Genomic DNA, 23,134 nt, shown 5'->3' with positions numbered 1-23,134 from the left:
AGGATGGGGACAATGATTTAAGACTCTGTTTTCTTTCCTGCTAACCAGCAAAAAAAAAAATCAATAGCCTTAATAATTAAAACCTCCATATCATAGGACACAGAAATAAGTGGAATAAATTGATTCCCATAATATACGATAGACTTGGCACCTATTTATGTTTAAGAAACTTCTGGTGCAACATTTTGGAATAGCGAGCCTGTCTGCCCCCAAATCTGGACACCTCGTGGCCCTGCCATTAGTGACACGATCACTTAGAATGCTTTGATCTGAACCGAGTTTCAAATGGGTATCAATCCAGGGTTTGTAACTCGCCAGGAGACTGGTGAATTCATAAGATACAATGCCTGCTGGGGATGGAAATGTTATATTGATGCACAAGTTGCATTCTTCTGGTTTAAAATACAAGTAAAATGTTGTAAATCTGCACCATGTTAATGGTTGCCCAACCGTGTTGAGTGGGCAAAGAACTCTGCGGGAGCCAAGTGTATTTCCCCATTTAGAAACAAACCTGGCTAACAACCTCATTTGAGTGGATGGGCTTGCTAGGAATTAGTGGGATGAGGAGGTAAAAATATGAGTTTTAATTTTTTTCTTACAAATGCTCCATAATTTCCAGATCAACAATTATGAGAAATGGTGAACTTCTGTTTCACAGATGGTTGTCAGAGTCTAGCAGACTTAAAATACTGAATGTATTCTTGATTGAAAAATTTATATTGTAACACATGCATAATGGCGTGTGTGTCCCCCCCATCTTTTCGTGATGTGCCGCCTTCAAACAAGAAAAGCACTCTGGCAAAAAGTTACCGATCCTGCCTTCAAGATGGGATTGTGCCTTAAGCAATCGCTGGGATCCCAGCAAAATTAAATGGTTGAGGTGTTAAATGTTTCTGCTCGTGTATATCCACTCAAACTAAAAGGCATCTAGCGATACAGTTAGAAAATTTGACAAATGTGGGCTGTATCTGGAAAAAGTGTTCTGATTTGTATAAAGTAGAGTAAAGTACAGGGAAAAACAGTCCTGTCACTGGCAATGAGAGCAATTTGACATGAATGAAGAGGAGAATTACATAACATATTTGCTAGAGCACGGCATATTGGTAGCAATCCATTAAATCCAGTGGTGGATTGTTTAAAATATCGGAATATCCCTTTAGGTTGCTGTGCTTGATATCTCCTGTGCTGCCTTGTGTGTAGTGTTGCTTTGATTGGTCAAATTCTATGCTGTTTTGAAAATGATTCAGTTTTGTTATCATTAAATGTTTTTTTCTGTTCTTTACTGAAGGACCAACTCTGCATGTGAACCTCGGGTTCAGGTTTTTGTCCCGTAGTTACTCCCTGAGGTCTTGTTGGTCATTTATAATGCGTCAGCATATGAAATGTTCAATCTTGAAAACAGTTGCCACTCACTTCAATGAAGAACTTGCCGTATGAAGAACGTTTGAGAACTCTGAGTCTGAACTCGTTGGAGTTTAGAAGGATGAGAGGGGATCTTAATGAGTTACATCAAGCCCACACTGTCCCAGCAAACATTCCCAGGTCAATAAAGCATCGTTCAGATCAATAGCTCCCTCCATTCTACCTTAAGGAAACAGATGTACAAATTAAAATGGAAGACCAAAGTTTGTGTCATTACCAAACATGAAGTTGGTTAAGTTTGCAACTGGCCTGATGGGTAACCATAAGACATAGGAGCAGAATTAGTCCACTTTTCCCATCAAGTCTTCTCCTGCCTTCTTCTCCTAACCCTTGATCCCCTTATTGATCAAGAACCTATCTATCTCTGTCTTAAAGACACTCAGTGAATTGGCCTCCACAGCCTTCTGCGGCGAGTTCCACAGATTCACCACCCTCTGGCCTAAACAATTCCTCCTCATCTCTGTTTTAAAGGACCATCCCTTTAATCTGAGATGGTGTCCTCTGGTTCTAGTTTTTCCTACAAGTGGAAATGTCCACTCTATCCAAGCCTCGGAGTATCTTGTACGTTTCAATAAGATCCCCTCTCATCCTTCTAAACTCCAACGAGTTCAGACTCAGAGTTCTCAAACGTTCTTCATACGGCAAGTTCTTCATTCCAGGGATCATTCTTGTGAACCTCCTCTGGACCCTTTCCAAGGCCAGCACATCCTTCCGTAGATATAGAAACATAGAACAGTACAGCACAGAACAGGCCCTTCGGCCCTCGATGTTGTGCCGAGCAATGATCACCGTACTCAAGCCCACATATCCACCCTATACCAGTAACCCAACAACCCCCATTAACCTTATTTTTTAGGACACTAAGGGCAATTTAGCCTGGCCAATCCACCTAACCCCCACATCTTTGGACTGTGGGAGGAAACCGGAGCACCCGGAGGAAACCCACGCACACACGGGGAGGACGTGCAGACTCCACACAGACAGTGACCCAGCCGGGAATCGAACCTGGGACCCTGGAGCTGTGAAGCATTTATGCTAACCACCATGCTACCGTGCTGCCCATGGGGATATGGGGCGCAAAACAGCTCACAATACTCCAAACCGATGAACCCTAGCTCAACTGCTTGCTCGCTGTGCAGGAAATCTTTTGTTTACAGTTTTTTTTAAACCAAACGTAACTCTGACAAACAAAGATCTTTAAAACTGCTGATACTGTCAGCCACTACCCAGTGGTCCTGCTCCTTTTGATTAGGAGCCCTGATTGGGGCGGCACGGTGGCGCTGTGGTTAGCACTGCTGCTTCACGGCACTGAGGTCCCGGGTTCGATCCCAGCCCCGGGTCACTGTCCATGTGGAGATTGCACATTCTCCCTGTGTCTGCGTGGCTCTCACCCCAACAACATAGAGATGTGCAGGATTGGTGGATTGGCCATGCTAAATTGCCCCTTGATTGGGGAAAAAGAAAATAGAGTATTTTAAACTAAAAAAAAGATTAGGAGCCCTGATGCTTCCTGATGTGCTGCATGTTATGAGTCGAGGCACTGAAGCACCTTAGAAACCCGATGCAGAAGGAAGCCATTCGGTCCATCGACTCTACACCGACCCTCTAAAAGATCACCTTACCTTGGCCCCCTTCCCCATCTTTGTGACCTCACTTAACCTGCACCTCCCTGGATACTAAGGCACAATTTTATCATGGCCAATCCACCTAGCCTACACATATTTGGACTGTGGGAGGAAACCGGAGCACCCAGAGGAAACCCACACAGACATGGGGAGAAAGTGCAAACTCCACAGAGACAATTACCCAAGGGCGGAATTGAACCAGGGTCCCTGGCACTGAGGCAGCAGTGATAAACACTGTTGTAGTCTGTGTAGTGTTCCCTCCATTTGAAGTGGCTTTACTACTGTGTTTAAAAGCTTATCTACTTGTTCTTTAGCTCTGCTTTTTTGCCCAGAAAGTGCATTGCCTGCTGTGGGTCAAGCACATCCCTGGTCTGTGGTGGCCTGATGTGATGGATATTACCATTAGTCTTGTTGCTGCTGGGCAGAACCTGGTTCCAATGTCTCCTGCAGATCATCAGGCTGATTTGAATAAATGCTGCTTGCCTGAACAATGGGCTAAAGTCCCAGCCAGGCCCCAGATGGAAATTGAAATGAAATGAAATGAAAATCACTTCAAGTAGGCTTCAAATGAAGTGAAAAGCCCCTAGTCGCCACATTCTGGCACCTATTCGGCCAGGAAATTGGAGGAAAGGTGAAAATATGTGGAAGAAGGAAGTGAGAAGAGAAAATTTCATACGTCCTGCATTATCCTCTATTGAAAACCAATGACAATGTGGGGTTGACTGATGCAGCTTGCTACTGAGCTAGATGGTGGCAATACCTTGTACTTTATAACCACTTCAGGCGCAAGTCATCACTCATCGAGTATTGAACACCTGACCTTAAGGACTCCACCGTGATGGACGATTCAGCCTGCTGTCTCAATGAATTCAATATTCACAAGAAATGAAACTGTTCACTTTTATCACATAATCGATAGATTATTAAGCAATTTGTCAAATAGAGAGTGAAGGTCATTCGTGAAGTTGCCTATTCAGGGATCTCTCTTCTAATTTAGTTTTATATTTATAACTGCGTGTAATGTGATTGGCTGCATCAAAGGTTCAGGCGATATTTTACTTTTCGTCTTTGATTGTCCTTAATGAAAGCTGTCACATTTCTTGTACATTTTGACTTTGTGGATGAGCTCCTTCGCACGCCTGATGGGTGCAGGCAAAATGATGTAGGCCACGTTTTTCCCCGTGCTGTCTGAATTAATTGACACATACTTCATGGTGACCTTAACATTGACATGTCCCTTCAAGATCTGCCCTGGTGTGATGCCTTGTGCCCTGGTATTCCATGGTGTGGCTCGATATTGCAGAGTGATTTGTTTTGTCCCAGTCAACCTATTTGGCCAGGCAGGTGAGCAAGAGGCAGAGCTTATGAAGGGCAATTGTCAGCGCTGACCGATCCAGACTGCCTCCATGTGCCTTGTAATGCTGACTAAGCAGCCTTGGCTGGGAATACTGCTTGGTGTCATGTGGGAGAGAAGGCAAATCTTGAGAGACAAACCTTTCCAAATAATGACTTATCATTTTTTTTTAAAAACTATAACTACTGGTTATTTAACATTAGAGAGGAAAGATGGAATGATATTTTGGGGTGTGTATCATTGGTTAGAACTGGAAAGTTAAACACCCAAAATAGGGTAAGATGGCTTCTGTTTTTATAAATGCTGGCTAGCTTCCAGGGATTACAGTTTTTAATTAATTATTTTCTGACAAAAAGTTACTATTTAATGCAGAAAATGGCCTGTTGGTAAACAGCTTGTTCAAAATCATTTTTACAAATAAAAGCTTTGCAACAATATTCCTATTTGTCCTCTGATACGCTTTTACTGAAGAATTTTATGTTGATGACCAAAGTGCAAACCAGTGTCTCGCTAAAGGGTTGTAGACTAAAGATCTGCAGGGTTATGGTGAAAGGGCAGGGACTGTGACTTGCTGGACATGATGGACCAAATGGCCTCCTTGTGCTACAGCTGAATCTTCACAACTCCAAAGTGTAGACAGCTGATAAAAAAATCCTCAAATTGTTGCTCAGACATCCCTCTTGAGATATTTTGTCTTTATAATGGAGGCAGCCTTTGAGGCATAAATGAATTGTTTCTAGGGGTTTTCGAATATTAATTATTCCAACACACTTAGACAAAGTGTGAACAATATTTTTTTTGCGTTTGCCATCTGACCACTGCACTAAACTACTTGGAGTAATTAACACAAATCTGCATGCACACACATTTGAAAGAGATTGGAAGAGAGACTGCTTTAGATTCTACCTTTTCAAAAATATATTTTATTAGGTTTCTCAAATTTTTACAAATAACACAGCATTTTCAATGCAAAACAAGTACAGTCCAGACCAAGAATTATTGCATATATAAGAACAAAAAGAAACATTTCCCAAGAAATAAACAAAACAAAGAAAAAAACCCAAATAATTTAAAGCCTGTACCCAAAATCCCTAACAGTCCGAACAGTTGATGGTGTCTAGATCTTTGAAAAAGGAGATGAATAGTTGCCATCCCAGGTAGAATCTCTCAATAGAACCCTTGGTGGTAAATTACATTTTTTCCAATTGCAAAAGAACGCTAAGTCCCCTTACCAGTCAAAGGCACTAGGCGCGAGACCTCCGACCGAGTAGCGCCTGCCTTCCAACTATCGATGAGACAAAGGCAATAACATCAGCCTCTACTCCAGAGTGAGCTTCTCGCGAGACCGGAACTCCAAATATGGCCACCAGCGGGCATGGCAGTAATTCTAATTGGAGAATATTAGGCATAGTGTTAAAAAAGGAAGCCCAGAAGTTGGCGAGCCTGGGGCAGGACCAAAACATATGCGGGGGAAAGCGAACAGTGGTCATATCTGTTGTCAACATGGGGAAAAACTCGCTCATCCTTGCCGTGGTACAGTGTGTCCTATGCAGCACTTTGAACTGAATTAGACTCAACCAGACACATGAGGATGTGGAGTTGACCCTGTAAAGGGCCTTTCTCCAAACCTCACTTGTGAGTGGACTCTGATAGAAATAAATGATGCCACCAGTGGCTGACTGTCTCTTCTCAAACCTGTCTCTTGATTAAATTGAAGCAAAATATTGCAGATGCTGGAATCTGAAACAAAAATAGAAAAATGCTGGTGCGGCACGGTGGCCGGCACTGGTTAACACTGCTGCCTTACGGCACGAAGGACCCCAGGTTCGATCCCGGCCCCACGTCACGTCCATGTATTGTTAGCACATTTTCTCCATGTCTGCATGGGTCTCGCCCACACAACCCAAAGATGTGCAGGTTAGGTGGATTCGCCACGCTAAATTGCCCCTTAATTGGAAAAGAAAAGAATTGGATACTCTAAATCTGAAAAAAATAGAAAAATGCTGTGAAAACTCAGCCGGTCTGGAAGGATCTGGAGAAAGAAAATATAGTCAGCGATTCACACCAGTATGACTCCTCTTCAGATGTTACCAGACCTGCTGAGTTTACCCAGCGGTTTCTGATTCCGTCTCTTGACTATATCTTTCTCCTCACTACGGCAATGATCAAGGTAGTAAAAACGTGCAGAAATTTTTTTTTTGAGCTATGGTAATGGCCAGTGTCTATTAACATGCTGCATAAGAGCTGGGGTAGCCTTGACTGATGGCTTACTTTTACTGGAGGACAACATTGTTTATATGTCTTCACACTTCTCTTCCAGACCAGTGTGAAGCATGGGAAGGTTTGTGGACTGACTAACGGTCTGACAGACCACAACGTGAAATCTTCTTCCTTGGCCACAAGCATCTTTATACCAATTGATATTTGTCCTGTATGGTGGGAGGATTTCATGGGCTCCTACAACCTGTGCGTGGGGTGGGGGGGCATACCCGCACTTCACCCTCCTGCTGTGATTACCTTGTTGGATGTTAACCAAAGCGTGAACCTCCTGGTTCCGATCTCCATTTGCCATTGCTGTCTGGAGTGGGGGTTTAAATCTGGTATCTTCTTGCTCCTTGGTAGGAATATTACCATTTAACTGGAGAACAGCAGTGCATCACACTGGTGTCATGCTGGACAGCCAGTGAATGGAGTCCAGAGACACAAAGAGCAATATATTCACTTTATTATCACAACCAAAGGGTTTTTGAATAAGATCATGAAATGGGTATTCTTGATGGCCGAGTGAATGGTGATCACACAGAATTTTCCAGGACTGAATGTACCCCACACTTAAGCACCCACTTACCCCGTCCAATCTCACCCATGGAAAAATAGTCGCTGGGTGAGGTTGCTGAAGCTCATGAAGCTGTAACCTGATAAAATGAAGCCTATTCTGGAAAAGGTAAATTATAGAAAATCACTTCCCCAGTGTTATGGTTATTGCTGTGGAGGATTAAGAAAGCAGTGTTCAGACAGTTACTGTGACTCTGCTGATGCACTCCTCCAAGAGAAAAATGGTAGAAGAACAGTTTATCTCTCAAGCTTCAGAGTTTTAAACTACTTATTCTACCAACAGGTTCCACTCTCCAAATCATGAAAGGGGAAACTTTGTTGCAAAAGGTTACAAAAAAACTAAATTCGCAGAATAACTGCAAAAAAATAAATGTTCCCAATGTCTAATGTCTAAGTAGTTTTTTTCAGTATTCCTTTGGATCCTATTTCAGTCAATGATGGGTCAGAGGTGCCTGGAGGTGTATTTAGCCATCTTTAAGCTTTTTTAGTGGCTTTTTAGGTTTATTTAGTGGGAAGCTGTGCAACCCATGGATCATGGCTGGGGAAATGAGTTTCCAATGAGTACCAATGAGATTGGATACTCCTGTACTAGGGTGAAGAAACTTGAGTAGGATTTTCATGCATGATTGTAAACCTGTGACTCATAACTGGAAAGTGGTCATCAGGTGAAGGCAAGATCGAGCTGGTGATTTAAAAAAAAAAAAAAATTCTTTTCAGGGTCTGGATGTTGCTGGCCAGCATTTATTGTCTATCCCTAATTGCCCTTGAGAAGGTGGTGGTGAGCCACCTTCTTAGACCACTGCAGTCCATGTGGTGTAGGTACACCATCAGTGCTGTTAGGGAGGGAGTTCCAGGAATTTAACCTAGTGTCAGTGAAGGAATAGTGATGTTGTTCTAAGTCAGGATGGTATGTGGCTTGGATGGGAACTTGCAGATGGTGCTCCCATGCATCTGTTGTCCTCGTTTGGAAGGTGCTGTCGCAGGAGGCTTGACAAGTTGCTACATATTGTATATGTTGGACACTGCTGGCACTATGCGACAGTGATCGAGGGAGTGCATGTTGAAGGTGATGGATGCGGTGACAATCAAGCAGGCTGCTTTGTCCTGGATGGTGTTGAGCTTCTCCAGTGTTGTTGGAGCTGCATTCATCCAGGCAAGTGGAGAGTATTCCATCATAGTCCTGACTTGTGCCTTGTAGATGTTGGCCGGCTTTGGGGAGTTAGGAGGTGAGTTACTTGCGGCAGAATTCCCATCCCCTGACCTGCTCTTGCAGCCACTGTATTTATATGGCAGGTCCAGTTATATTTCCGGTCATTGATAACCACCAAGATGTTGATAATGGGGGATTCAGTAATGGTAATACCATTGAATGTCAAAGGGTGATAGTTAATTTCTCCCTTGTTGGACACCCTCCTTGCCTGGCCCCTGTGTGGCACACATGTTACTTGCCACTTCTCCGCCCAAGCCTGATTGTTGTCCAGGTCTTGCTATGGACACAGAATGCTTCAATGTCTGAGGAGTTGTGAATGGTATTGATCATTGTGTAATCATCAGCGAACATCCCCACTTCTGACCTTATGGACAGAAGGTCAGCTGAAGATGGTTCGGCCTAGGGCACTACCCTGAGGAACTCCTGTAGGAATGTTTTGGGACTGAGAGGATTAATCTCCAGCAACCAAAACCATCTTCCTTTGTGTGACTTCAACCAGTGGAGAGTTTCCCCCTGATTCCCACTGACTTCAGTTTTGGCGGTGCTCCTTGATAACCTATTTGGTCAAATGTCGCTGCACTGGAACAGCTTGGCGGGAATGGCTAGTTCTGAAGCACAAGACTTCAGGTGGATTAGTGAGGATGAGTTCCTCTTGGTTCTCTCACTCCCTCACTCTTGGTTCTCTCACTACCACAGGCTCAGTTTAGCAGCTGTATACTTCAGAACTCAACCGGCTTCGATCCAGTACTTTGTGTCCTTGCCTACTTAGTGCTTCTTCTCAGTGGTGTTCAGCATGGAAGAGTACTGATTCAGGAGGACAGTAGGTGGTTTCCTTGCCCATGTTTGACTTGTTGCTGTGAGACTACTTGTAGTCAGGAGTCAGTGTCGGGGGCAATTTCCTCTTGACTGTATACAACTGAGCTGAATGCCACCTCTGCTGGAACTGTCTTCTGGTGGGACAGGATGCACCCAGTGGTGGTTGTGTCAGGGGCATTTGTAAAGCATGACTCAGTAGCTGTGACTATGTTAGACTGTTACTAACCTGTGGGACAGCTCTCCAATTTTGGTGCAAGCTCCTAGGCATTAGTAAGGTAGGCTTTGCAGGGTCAATGGGCTTGGGCAGAGGGCATTAAGAATCAACCACATTGCTGGAGAATAGGCCCAGGCCAGACCAGATAGGAAAGCAGATTTCCTTCCTTGAAGGGATTTTCTGAACCATATGGGTTTTTACAATGGTTTAATTGTCACCATTGCTGAGATGAGCTTTTAATTTAAGATTTATTTTAAATTCCACCAGTTGCTGTTCTGGGATTTAAACCCAAGTCCTTAAAGCGTTAGCCTGGGTTTCTGGATTACCAGCCAGTGACATTACCACAACTAAACCAACTTTCCATGTATATGTATGAAACAGACTCCCTCAGGAAACAACTGGTATTGATTCATTCAAATGTAAATTAGATGGACTTTTCTTGGAACATAATGTTTTGGGGGGAACCATATGTTGTGATGTTCTCTGTTTTGTAAATCAGGATGTCTTGAGAACGTAGTGTGGAACAAAGAACATCAAGCTAAGTAAATGAACAAAGTTGATTTATTTACATTACTTGAATAAGATTTGAATAAGTTACCAAGGTAAAAGTTATTAAATTAAACTGTACGATATCTCTAACTAAAGATCTCTCAACTATGCAACTAATCTCTCACAGCTAAACACCTCCCAGAATCCCAGGAGCCACACAATATTTATATGAGTGCGCCTTATCTCCATCTGGTGGTGAGAAGTGTTAACGTCAAATTGTTAACCCTTTTGTATTCCTTAGGATATACATATTGTTAAATATGTGAATTATTTGAGACATAACACATTTAATGTAGCATACTTGGTAGGAACAGATGACTTTGGTGCTTTGGACCTATGGTTCCCAAAGCTCTCCAAGGGGGTATTCCTCACCACGTGTCTGTGTTTGTTGTAGACTAATTGTGAAAGGTTCATTGTTGTGACTCATTAACAATCCATCATTGTGTATCAAGCAATTAGCAGGATGGTCAAAGGCAATTAGATAAACCATGTTTTCCTTTGCCCCAACAATTCCCATGAATAACCTGTCAGACTCTCTGTCCAGGGCCATACATAAAGCATAGCCTCTTGGATGAAGTCCCAGAGGATATTGGTTCCCTGTGGAGCAGTAGCCCAGCAGAAATATGGTAGAATGAGTAGAGATGAAAAGAGAAAAGTTGACAGAAGTCTGAGGAGGTAGCTCCTGAGATTACATTTAATTTCAAGTCTTCAGAGATGTTAATTATGTGCCTGAACTTCCCTATGGTTCTAAGAATAGATTTGCCACATCCATTATACAATAAATGACCTGATCGCCTCTTTGAAAGTGTTAGTTGAGAGAGCTAGCAAGTGTCATCTGGCTGAGAGATGTGTCCCATTCAAGCCTAATTTTATTCTTCCGCTTCCCTAAGAGGTACTGAAATTGCTACTGGTGGAGGGACCCCCAGGTCGAACTTTGGATGGTTCAGATCAATACGCTTCTATAGCACACTATGTGTTACATTGATCCAAGGAACTCTGGAGAATGAATAGGAAGTTTTTATTCAATGTTCAGCTTTTCAGCGAAGTGAACAGTGTCATAATAACTCTCCCCTGTCATCTGCCCTGCTACCAACCCCAGTGATCTTTACATAGATTACATAGAACCGAGTGACATACCTTCCAGCAAAATGTATCTGGAGAGCTAAATTAAACTCTTGGATCAGACAACAGTGCTGTCATCTTGACTCCATACCAGGTCACTTTGAAACATCCTTTGCTTCTAGCTGCTTTTTGTGTTTAAATGTTGCTGATTCATCTGTTGATTGCAGGCCACACAAGATGAGCTCAAGGCTGCTTATCGCCGGTTGTGTATGCTCTACCACCCAGACAAACACCGAGACCCAGACCTGAAACAACAGGCAGAGACTCTCTTTAATCTTGTGCACCAGGCATATGAAGGTAAGTACCTTAGGTGGTAGAAGGAAAATGAAACGCACAGCTTTGGTTTCCTCTTTCCATGCCACCGTCACCACCCTTTTTCTCAGTACCTTTGCTCAGTTGATCTATTACGTATCAAATAATCCCAAATGATTTGCATTTTTGCTTCCTTGGGTGCGCAGGTTGTTGTGAACCAGTTAGTTTGGCATGCCAGTAGTCCATCTTTCCTGCGATCAATCCTCTCTGAAGGCTGTCATTGCTCTATTCTGTTTGTTGTCTTTTCTCTGCTCCCCTCCCATACTGTTCATTCTATTGTGATCAAAATGCTTTATTTTCTCATGCTTTCAGTCTTTTCTCTCTCACTTTCTTTCTCTCTCTGTCACAGACTTCCATGCCACAATTTTGTTTACAGAACCACATATCCTATGACTCATTTTTAAAGACCAGTTCATTCTAAATCTTTGCTATTTTTCCTGTTTTTTTGACAGTACTTAGTGATCCCCAGAGCAGAGCCATCTATGACATCTATGGTAAAAGGGGCTTGGACATGGAAGGATGGGAGGTAAGACAATATTCTATCCCAGCACTTCTCCCCAAAGGTTGGATTTAAGCTCAAACTGAAATTAGAAGGACCTTACTTTACTGAGTCTTGCGTGAAGAGTTGGGGTGTTCTCAATCTGGTTCCTGGTGAGCATGAGGCCACAGCCCAAACTGTTAGCTAAACCAGCAATAAATTAGTACGCTCACAGATTTGCTGGTGGGAGAACTGGTAAAAAGTGTCACAAGAGGTGCAGGAGAACATGCCAAAATCTTGGTGACATTAGTGTTCAGTCTTAAATACATATTGCAGAAGCTTAAATCATAAAATCATAGAATTTGTAGTGCAGAAGGAGAGCATTCGGCCCATCGGGTTTGCACCGGCCCTTGGAAAGAGCACCATACTTAAGCCCATACTCCACCCTATCCCCGTGATCCAGTAACCCCACCTAACCTTATTTGGACAATGAGGGCAATTTAACATGGCCAATCCACCTAACCTTCACATCTTTAGACATAAAGATTGCTCCCAGAAATTATTAATTAAACTGTTGTGTACAAATTGCTGCTTGAACGATACAAGATCCAGAAATTTGGAATAATTTTATTTTGTATTTTGTCCCTGCAAGTTATGGTGCAAAATTCCACTTAAGGAGCTAATAGTATGGAAGAGAGTAACAATCTTCTTTCGACTTTCTCAATTTTGTAAAATATTACTCTCTGCTCAGAAACCGTGTTCCCTGATCTCTATGACCGCTGTAGGTAATTTGCACATCGGGCCAACTTTAGGTGTCATTCATCAACTTTAACTCTTAGATTTCTCAACTCTGCCCTTCCCTCTGTTCTTTTTTTTAAGAAAATATTGAGGCATTTATAATTTTGACATTTTAAATAAAGAGAATCAACACACACAAAAACCCACAATAACATGCCCAATCCCCCCACCTCCCTACCCTTATTCGTCACTACCATGCCCCCACCCTTGCTGACGGGTCAATTTTCCTTAAAGATAATGAATGGCTGCCACCTCCAAGCGAACCCCTGTAGTGAACCTCTTCAGGTGAACCTCATTTTCTCCAGCCTGAGAAACCCCGCCATGTCACTGACCCAAACACTCAACGTTGGAGGCTCCGAGTCCCTCCATCCCAACAGAATCTGTCTCCGGGTCACCAGGGAGGCAAAGGCCAAAACGTCGGCCCCCCTCCCGGCACCCGGATCTTCAAACACTGCAAATATTCCCACCTCTGGACTCGGGAGTCACCTTCCCTTCCAGGACCTCATGACATGACATCTGAAAATCCCTGCCAAAATCCCTTCGGCCTCGGACACGCCCAAAACATATGTACATGATTCGCAGGACTTCCCCTACACTGCCCACACCTGTCCTGCACCGCCTCAAAAAACCTATTCATCCGGGCCACAGTCATATGAGCCCTGTGGACCACCTTGAACTGGATCAAGCTAAGCCTGGCACACGACGAGGATGCATTGACTCTCCGCAGGGCCTCAACCCATAACCCGACTTCCAACTCCCCTCCCAACTCTTCCTCCCACTTCCTCTTCACCTCCCCTACTGGAACCCCTTCCCACTCCATCAGTTCCTTATTTATTTCCGAGACTCTTGCCTCCCCTCCCCGACCCCTGTTTTTGACATCACCTTATCCTGTAGTCCCCTTCGTCGGAGGCAAGGAAAGCCCGGAATCTCCCTCCGGACAAAATCCTGCACTTGTAAGAGCCGGAACCTATTTCCCCCTGGCAACTCAAACTCCTCTTCTAGCTCCTCCAAGCTCGGGAAACCCTCCTCAATGAAGAGATCTCCAAATCTCTCAATCCCTGTCCGCTGCCACCTCCTGAAGCCACCCCCACCCCGGAGCGAGCCGGTGATTGTCACAGATCGGTGACCAAGCTGACGCCCCCTCCAGTCCCATGTGCTGCTCCATTGCTTCCCTCTGTTCTTAAACATACCACCTGACATCTAGGTCGAAATTCCCCTCGTTGAGCTTCCCTCTCTTTCCTAATCTTCACCTCTGACGCACGACTCTATATGCTGATATTGTGTAGTTTAATGAACGTTGCACTGCCTTGCTTCTTGTTTGAGCCGATGCTTTGGGTGTTGACGTGAATCGCTGTCCTATTGATGTGTGTGCGCGCACTTGCCATCAGGTTTAACCGGATCACAATCGGAAAGAGAATCGGTTCTTTTTGAAATATGTGCCCATTGGATGTATTGTCAATACCGACGAGGCTTTGGCTCCTACGCATCTGGAGGTGCCTGAGACGGTAGTGGTGGGCCATCTCCTCCAACTGCTGCTGTCCTTGTGGTGATGATGTTCCCACAAAGATATTGGGCAGGGAGTAACAGGATATTATCCCAGCAACGATAAACAAATGGCAATATAAAGTCAGGATGACTCTTGTCCTTATTGATGATTAGGTTTGCCAAGTAGGGGGAATCTTTCAAAGCTATCTTGATGAGTTTGTAATTTTCCCCCCCAATTGAGGCTTCAGGCAATTAAATTGGCCCTTCCAACCCAGCTGAGATTGGCTACCTCCACATCGAAGTACAGAATCCGAGACCTCTCTGGTCTGGCTCAGATAAAGCTCACTGCCTCTCAGCTGAGTCATCAGGGTGTGGAGTTTATCAGTTCTGAGTGGGAGGGCAGTAAGTTATACATGGCTGTTTTTTGACTCGTATAGAAAATTGCAAATAAGCCATGTAATGTGAGAGAAACTGTAATTCTGCAGCTGCTTGATGTATATGTTTTACAGTTAGTGGAAAGGAAAAAAGCAGCGGCTGATATACGTGAAGAATTTGAAAGGCTACAACACGAAAGGGAAGAGAGGCGACTACAACAAAGAACAAATCCCAAGGTACATCAGGACCTGCTGGATCGTTTGGTAATAAGGTCCCAAAATGGCCCACAGCATCCCGAGGGGGGGGGGCATCAGCCAAGGCTACTGCTCCAGTTGGTGGGAGGGAACGTATGGGAGAGATCAAGGTCAAGATTGTCTGATAGCTACCACACTGGAATGCAACCAAAGTTCACCATCCAGGCTTGTTCAAGGAGATTGGGAAATGTGTGAAGCTACAGAATATATGCCATCACTTGTGCAGTGGGATCTGAGCAACAGTTGATCTGCTCTGGGGAGAACAAGGAAATCGGTGCAGAAATACAAAATAGAACAGAGCAGCCAAACCATTTAAACTGCAAAGCATTAGTATTGTTGGTTCTAAAATTATTTTTAGTTGAGGGATTGGGTGCCCTTGTTCTGTGTGTGTTATAAAAAGCTTTAGTACAAGGTTGTATTTTAACCTCCTTGTTCTTAGCTTTACATTTTTATGGAAATTCGACCCAATCATGCCAAAACACAATTATAGTTATTACTGTGGTCACTCATTTTATGTCCAAAGAAGACTTTTGGACTTTAACACTTAACTGTTAGTGGGGTTAATGTGTGAAATATTTTATTTCCAATGTGTTTCTTTCACTTGTAGGACATTTCTCTCACAGTTTCCTAATTTTTAATTGCACCAAGAACAAGTACTGTTTCAATTCGATGTTATCCATCCCTTGCCTGAGTGGTTGTAAAAATACTGACCACGTTCACCATAATATTCCCCTTGTGTTCCTAAGTGGACAGGATAAAACTTATATTAATGCAATGCCTTCCACAATGCCAGGACACCCGTAAACATTTCATAGCCAAGGAAGTTTAAAAAAAAAATATTGTCACTGACTCAGACTTGGTGACGTTCAAATTTCAAACGGGTACAGGTGGTGAAAAATTGAAAGCGCTTCAAAATGTGCATGTATGGCTGAGTTTACATCCGTAGTTATGCTAAAAAATGTGTGGGGGAATTATGTTAATGTTTTCCATTAAAAGTTCTTGTGTGTGCACTTCAGTGAAGTGCCGTATAAATTTATCATGTTCTGGTTGCTACCCCCCCACTGGAGGTGCTGCAATGCCTCAACTGGTGTGGTTGGAGTGTGACAAGTATACGTTGTTTCCTTTACAAATGTGGGCGTAGGAATTTATAACAATATCATAAAACTACAGCTTTGCTGGCCATCCCTATTTCCTCTGGAGATAAAACTTGGCACAAGTACTTGTGCATCATTGCACGAAATGGGCAGGTACATGTGTCAGTTTAAGACCTGAGTTCTTTTGAATAGTTTCAGGAGCTGAACACATTATTTGATGCACTGTCACTTTAGAATTGCACATAAAAGAGCAATAACTTGTTTAATCTTCTCGCAGGGTACGATAAGTGTTGGTGTGGATGCCACTGATCTGTTTGACCACTATGATGAGGAGTTTGAAGAGTCAGGCAATCGCTTTCCTCAAATCGAAATTAATAAAATGCACATATCACAATCTATTGAAGTAGGTGGCAATAAACAAAAGTTTCTCTTTGTCACTTGGTGCCCACCTTGTGTTGCTATATGTTGTGGGTGAGTATCAAGTTATAAATGTGAAGTTAATTATGATTTAATTGACATTAATTTCACCCAGGCTCCATTAACCACGACGGATACAGCAGTCCTGGCAGGGAGCCTCTCAACACAGAATGGCAATGGCGGTGGTTCGATTAACATTGCGTTGAGGCGAGTCACCTCTGCAAAGGGATGGGGCGAGGTAAGGACTGCATCTTTACTCCTCGCAGTAGCAAAGTGTAACCTGCCACTCTTGGGGATCCTTTGCAGTTATTGTTCAGTCCCGATCTAGGATTTGTTTGCTAAGGAATCTTGAGCTTGGATCATGCTTGGATGTCAAAGTTGCATGAAATTGACAGTTTGCAAATGGTTGCTCTACAGACCATTCAAACACTCCAAACAAAATTCTACAATGATAGTGAATTGAAAAGGGTTTGATCCTTTGGAATTTTACCCTTGTACCAGGATTGTTTGGGATACGCAGAAATTTAGTTGGTGTGACCTGCATGTTTCTTTTATTCAAATGCAGCATATTTTGTGAGGCTATGATTCAGGCAAGAATGCAACATAGCTTGCTGATGTGAGGCAACTTATCTCTGCAGTCCATATCAAACAGCCTTGCCATCAAACACATGTTGAAATATATATATCATGTACGGCAGCACGGTAGCATTGTGGATAGCACAATCGCTTCACAGCTCCATGGTCCCAGGTTCAATTCCGGCTTGGGTCACTGTCTGTGCGGAGTCTGCACATCCTCCCCGTGTGTGCGTGGGTTTCCTCCGGGTGCTCCGGTTTCCTCCCACAGTCCAAAGATGTGCGGGTTAGGTGGATTGGCCATGATAAATTGCCCTTAGTGTCCAAAATTGCCCTTATTTTTGGGTGGGGTTACTGAGTTATGGGGATAGGGTGGAGGTGTTGACCTTGGGTAGGGGGTAGGGTGCTCTTTCCAAGAGTCGGTGCAGACTCGATGGGCCGAATGGCCTCCTGCACTGTAAATTCTATCTATCAATAACTTTTGATCCTTAATTGGCAGGTTGATTGTGTCAGTTTGAGAATTTGCAGTTATGGCCCCCAGTCGAGCCCAATACAGTGTAATGCTCCGTTTAACTGATTCCCATGCCTCTGTATTGATAAAGATTGAGCAGTCAGTCGTATTTATCCAAATAATGCACATAAGTTAGTAGCAAGAAGTAACTATTTTCCACTACCAATGCCTGTCAGCTACTTGACAGAGATCTTCAGGTGGTGCAGCCACATAGTTGCTGTCAGCTACAACTCTGGGTCATGCAGCAACAGGTTGTGTTTTAAGGTCAGATGCAATCATGGCCAATGACCCATTAAAAATGGTTCTGGTGTTTAATTGCTGAAAAAGGATTTTCGTCATAAAACACTTGTGCTCTCCAACACCTAGCGGAGTATTCTGCAAATTAAAGTTTTGCATTTGTACAGTTCCTTATTACATTTCTTTGAAAAAGCGGGTTTCTTTGAAAAACTGATGTTTGTGTAACCGAACATCACAGCCTTTTATGCAACCGTACAAAAAGACAAACAGCAAATGAGATGAATGAGCAGCTTTTGTTTTTTTCTGAAAGATGGAATGTTATCCAGGTCTCAGGGAGAACTCCCTGATCTTCACATACTGTCCTAGGATTTAATGCCAGCTTCTGCATAACAGGTAGACAGATCATAATTTATCATCCCATCCTTCTGCTGAGCTGGTGTATTCAAGCCTCAAGTGGTGCTTGAATCTGCAACCACTAACTGAGACAAGAATGCTGCTGATACAACTGGTATTCAAAATGAACATGATACAATCCTGATATTAAAACAAGTCATGTAAATTAGCACAAGGCCTTTAATATTCCATTCATTCTTAAATGCTCATTTTGTGTTTCCCAGTTGGAATTTGGGGCGGGAGACATTCAAGGGCCTTTATTTGGGCTGAAAATATTTAGAAACCTCACATCACAAAGGTAAGTGACGTGTGCAGGTTCCAATACTAATTTCCAAATGGACCTGACTGTTGTTCCTGGTGTTTTGTTCTGTTTTCACTAGAAGGTAAAATGACCAGCAGTACATTTATATTTCCATCCTCCAATTGCTGCATTCCAATCCTCCATCACCCTTTTGTGAAAAAGAGCTACTTGGTTTTGCTCGTGAACAGCCTTACCGTAATTATCAAATTATCTGCCCTTGTTGTGGATTCTCTCTCGCTCACTCTCTCTCGCTCTGTCTCTCGCTTTCTTTCCCCCCACCCACCCTCTTCACATTTGAGGGAAGTTTCTTTTTATCCACTCTATGAAATCCTTTAATCATTTTAAATATCACAATCATCTCTCAATCTACAAGCAATCTGCCCTTGTAATTTATCCCTTTAAGCCTAGATCTCAGTCTGATGAATCTGTGCTGTACCTCTTCCAAGGCCAATGTATATTTCCTGAGCTTCAGGCAATGCACACCACAAAATTAAATGACTACCAATATGCTGTACACACCAATGGTGACATGGAATGATTGCAACTGGCTCCTGTTTATAAAGGTTACTCCAAGGCGATGGTCAATTGGGAAATGCTTGGGGTTCTGGCAGGGGCTCAGAGAACAACAGAAGTGAGCTACTCGCCAACTTGCTCTCAGTCAGGAAATGATCTTCAGTATTGAAAATAAAAATACAGAAAATGAAAGAGATGTGGGGGCCTTGATTGACAAATTGAGCAATAATGCTTGAAGGCAGTAAGCAAAGGAAATCAAACGCTGGTACATTTAAAGGATAGGTATTGAGTGGAAATAGTGAGGTCACCGTACAACTTTGTAAATTGTTGCTCCAGCCTCACTTAAAATGTCGCATAAAGTTCTGATCGGCACGCACAAAAAGAAAATTTCAGCTACTGAAAGGAAACGGAAGATAGCAATGGTTGAGGAGATGGTGGGATTGGATTATGAGGTTAATTGGGCATTTACTCACTACCATAGGAAGATTGAAAGATGATTTGATATTTTGTATTCTAAATGGACTGCATAATGCAGACTATAACCACCTATTTGACCTTGTCTGGAGCCTGCATTCATAACACAGTAAATGCAGAACTGATCTGAGGAACCATTATTACAACGAGTATGTGATCAATCTATGGAACAGACGCCACAGGGTGATGGCTGGGACTGATAGTGTTGATTCGTTTGTGTCCGAATTAGATACTGTAAAACATTATTTCCTGAAAGAAATGTATGAGAGTATCTTGAAACTCGTCATGGTGAGTGTGGCACGCTCTGGAGAAAGAGATGACATTGATGGTTCTCAAAGCTCTCCAATACTCGAGATTTTCCTAGTCTCATGTCTGGAATTGTTTGGACTGTTCAATGGAAATTGCTTACTCTGATTAGTGAACTCCATGCCTACTAGAATGGAGGAAGGTAAACTGAAGGGACCAAGGCTGTGATTTTTGTCCACAAATTTCTATATTTCTAAATGCAGGTGCGTGTGGGGATGAAAGTGTCATTGTTATTGAAACAAGGACCACTAACCTTTAGGCTCACATTCAATTAAAACTGAGTCAATGAGGATTGCTGCCCTCCCTCCACAGTCAGCCCCATTTCCCATTTGAGAGCACTGGTCATATGGTCTGTAAGATCCAATTAGTAAAGCCAAAATGCTACGACACAACTTTGCTATTGGGGAATTGTCCTCATTAATTGAGAATATTGTAAACCGACTTCATCTTAAAAATTTTCAGCTTTCTGAGTCAGTGAGTGAATATGCAGCCAAAAGAATTGTACAAGAATACTAGGCACAATCTGGCCAGTGGCTGAGCTAGCTGATCTGGGATAGAGTACTGACAGGGGCTAGGTCTATAGATTGGGAAGGGGTAAAAAAAAGTCAGGCAGAACTCCCACACCCAACCACTTCCATTGACAACTCATATCTGCCACTCGTAATTTGCAGGTACATAAGGTGTGAAAATTGGGGGTGGGCAAGGTCAGACGAGGCTGATCGCTCATTTCTTTAGTTTGGTCTTGATAAACAGCTACTCGGGAAACTTACAAAGGAGGAAAAACAAGAAGGCTTAGCTTTTTATTGAAACAAAACACTAGCCTTTGCCGACAAATGTTCTCTGTTCCCCCTGATCCTGTACAGTTTTATCACCACTCATTGTGGGCTACAGTTTTCATCTCGTGGAATCCGTCCTGGCTTGACCACAGTCCTAGCACGAAACCTGGACAAGAACACAATGGGTTATCTGCAATGGCGCTGGGGCAGTCAGTCCGCCATGAACACCAGTCTAGTAAGGGACACTAAAACCAGCCACCTTACAATAGCAATGCAGGTAAGGGAGATTTAAACATTTTTATAACAAATGCTATTGTTGGATCATAATATTTCACCACTCTCCCCAAGAATTAGTGACTTTTATTATGATCCTCATGAATGGTGTGGAGGGTTGGAACATCTCAGTCACCCGTAAACTACTCCCAGGCCAGGTATAGCAGTGGTTAGTTACAGAGTGAAGTAGACTGAAGCAATTGTGCAGCAAGACTTGGGCAACATTCAGGTTTGGGCTGATAAGTGGCAAGTAACTTTTGTGCCACTTGTTTCATGAAATTACCATCTCCGACATGAGAGAATCTAACCATCTCCCATTGACATTCATTGACAGTACAGTCTCCCTTTATCGACATCCTGGGGGTGACCATCGACCAGAAACTGAACTAGACTAGCCCTATAAATACTGTTGCTACAAGAGCAGGTCAGAGGCTGGGAATTCTGTAACTCACCTCCTGTCTACCATCCACAAGGCTCAAATCAGACGTGTGATAGAATATTCTCCACTTGCTTCAATGACTGCAGCTCCAACAACACTCAAGACGTTTGACACCTTCCGGGACAAAGCAGTCCACTTAATTGGCAGCCCATCTAGAACCTTAAACGTTCACTTCCTGCACCACCAACACACAGTGGTAGCAATGTGTATCATCTACAAGATGCATTGCAGCAACTCAGCAAGACTCCTTCATCAGCACTTTCCAAACCTGTGAACTCTAGTGACGGGCGGAAGATGGATGGGAGCACCATCAATTGCAAGTTCCCCTCCAATCCACACACCATCCTGACATGGAACTATATTATCGTTCCTTCACTGTCACTAGGTCAAAATCCTGGTATTTCCTCCCTAACAACACTGAGTGTTACCGACCCACATGGACTGCAGCGGTTCAAAAAGGCAGCTCATCACTACATTCTCAAGAGCAAAGAGAGATGGGCAATAAATGCTGGCCTAAGCCAAGAACACCCACATCCCATAAAATTATATTTAAAATTTTGATTTCTCCATATATTAAGGAATATGGGGAGCAGACGGGAAAGTGGGAGTTGGAGCCGAAGATTAAATGGTGGAGCAGGCTCAAGGGACCATATGGTTTCTATCTCTTATAAAGCTTCCGTTGCACCGTCACGTCAAACACTCCCAAGCCAAGTACAACATGGGCTAGATACAGACAAAAAGTTTCATCTACACAGTCCTACCAAACACTTTCTCAGCGCAGGTACAGAACTAATTCATTACTAAGTAAAACTCCCTCTCCACTGCCCCATGAAACACTCCCAAGACCAGTACTCCACGCAGCACAGGTTAGATACAAAGTAAAGCTCCCTCCACACCGCCATCCAACACTCCCAGGGCAGATTTCTGTATGGGTTAGAAGTAAACCCCAGAGCATTGCCCTCGGTTTGGGGATTACCAGATCAGTAACCGTACCACTGAGCCACAGGAAGAACCACTCATCTTTGACAAGATTGGCAACTTGTGTCCTGAGGTTCTGTGGCTTGATAGTCCGGATTGTGTTGAAACTGTCCAAAGCCATTTTACAGCCTGCAGATGGAGGGGGCTTTCATCCCACCAACCTGCAAATGTTTGAATCCAAATTCCAGGATGTAAATCTACTGCACCACTCAGCCCCAACTCTGTTGTTAAAGCCTTTTCAGTGAATATTTTAAATAATGTATTCTGATTTGTTTACAGCTAGGAATTCCTCATTCGTTTGTATTAATGAGCTACCAATACAAGTTCCAGGATGATGACCAAACCAGAATAAAGGGGACAATCAAGTAAGAATCGTTTGTTGTAATTTAAAATATATAGTGACTGAAGCTGTACAAGGGACAGACACTTCTAATACGCAGTTTATGATATTAAATACTATGTGTTAAAGCAAGGTTACGGTAACATTGATGGAAAAGATAATGATGTAGAGAGTTCAAGTAATTCTAGGAAGACATTTGGGTAAGTGAGTTACAGGCTGGCATCTAATCAAGGGAGGAGAGGGAGGGGGGGGGGGCTCTGTCTAAAGTACATCCATGAATGGGTTCTAGACTACAGGTTAATCAGAATGTTAAAGCGGTTAACATGTAGAATAGCGCATATCTGGAAGTAAGTTACAGAGTAGAATCTTATCAAGTTGGGGGTTCGTGTGTAGAATACTGGATATTTCAGAGTGAGTTACAGGCTGGAATGTAATACTGGATAGCTGGGAATTAAAACTGCACAAAAGTGACAATGTTTCATGGAGCCTGGTGCGGTTCTACCTACAGGACAGGATTCTTTGGTACTCTGGTCGAATATGGTGCTGAGAGGAAGATCTCCAGACACAGCATACTCGGCGCAACTGTCAGTATTGGAGTTCCCCAGGGAGTGTCCCTCAAAATTAAGTATGTATTGAACGATGTGTTACATGTGTAAAATT

General features: G+C 43.2%; 1 protein-coding gene across 2 annotated transcripts in view; it reads left to right on the top strand.

Moving 5' to 3' along the window:
• dnajc11a (DnaJ (Hsp40) homolog, subfamily C, member 11a) overlaps nucleotides 1-23,134 on the top strand; it is a 43,533-nt gene that overhangs the window by 3,767 nt on the left and 16,632 nt on the right. The window contains exons 2-10 of one of the 2 annotated variants that reach the window (XM_038821630.1): nucleotides 11,315-11,444; nucleotides 11,912-11,985; nucleotides 14,730-14,831; nucleotides 16,221-16,346; nucleotides 16,476-16,598; nucleotides 18,299-18,372; nucleotides 20,532-20,721; nucleotides 22,414-22,499; nucleotides 22,983-23,099. In XM_038821630.1, the coding sequence (XP_038677558.1) occupies nucleotides 11,315-11,444; nucleotides 11,912-11,985; nucleotides 14,730-14,831; nucleotides 16,221-16,346; nucleotides 16,476-16,598; nucleotides 18,299-18,372; nucleotides 20,532-20,721; nucleotides 22,414-22,499; nucleotides 22,983-23,099 (1,022 nt within the window). Of the gene's footprint in view, nucleotides 1-11,314; nucleotides 11,445-11,911; nucleotides 11,986-14,729; nucleotides 14,832-16,220; nucleotides 16,347-16,475; nucleotides 16,599-18,298; nucleotides 18,373-20,531; nucleotides 20,722-22,413; nucleotides 22,500-22,982; nucleotides 23,100-23,134 lie in introns of those variants that run through there. The other variant, XM_038821631.1, reaches the window with a different exon arrangement.

This window comes from Scyliorhinus canicula, chromosome 16 (genome assembly GCF_902713615.1).
Source record: "Scyliorhinus canicula chromosome 16, sScyCan1.1, whole genome shotgun sequence".
NCBI classification, from domain to species: domain Eukaryota; kingdom Metazoa; phylum Chordata; class Chondrichthyes; order Carcharhiniformes; family Scyliorhinidae; genus Scyliorhinus; species Scyliorhinus canicula.
This window is presented reverse-complemented; position numbering and strand designations above follow the sequence as displayed.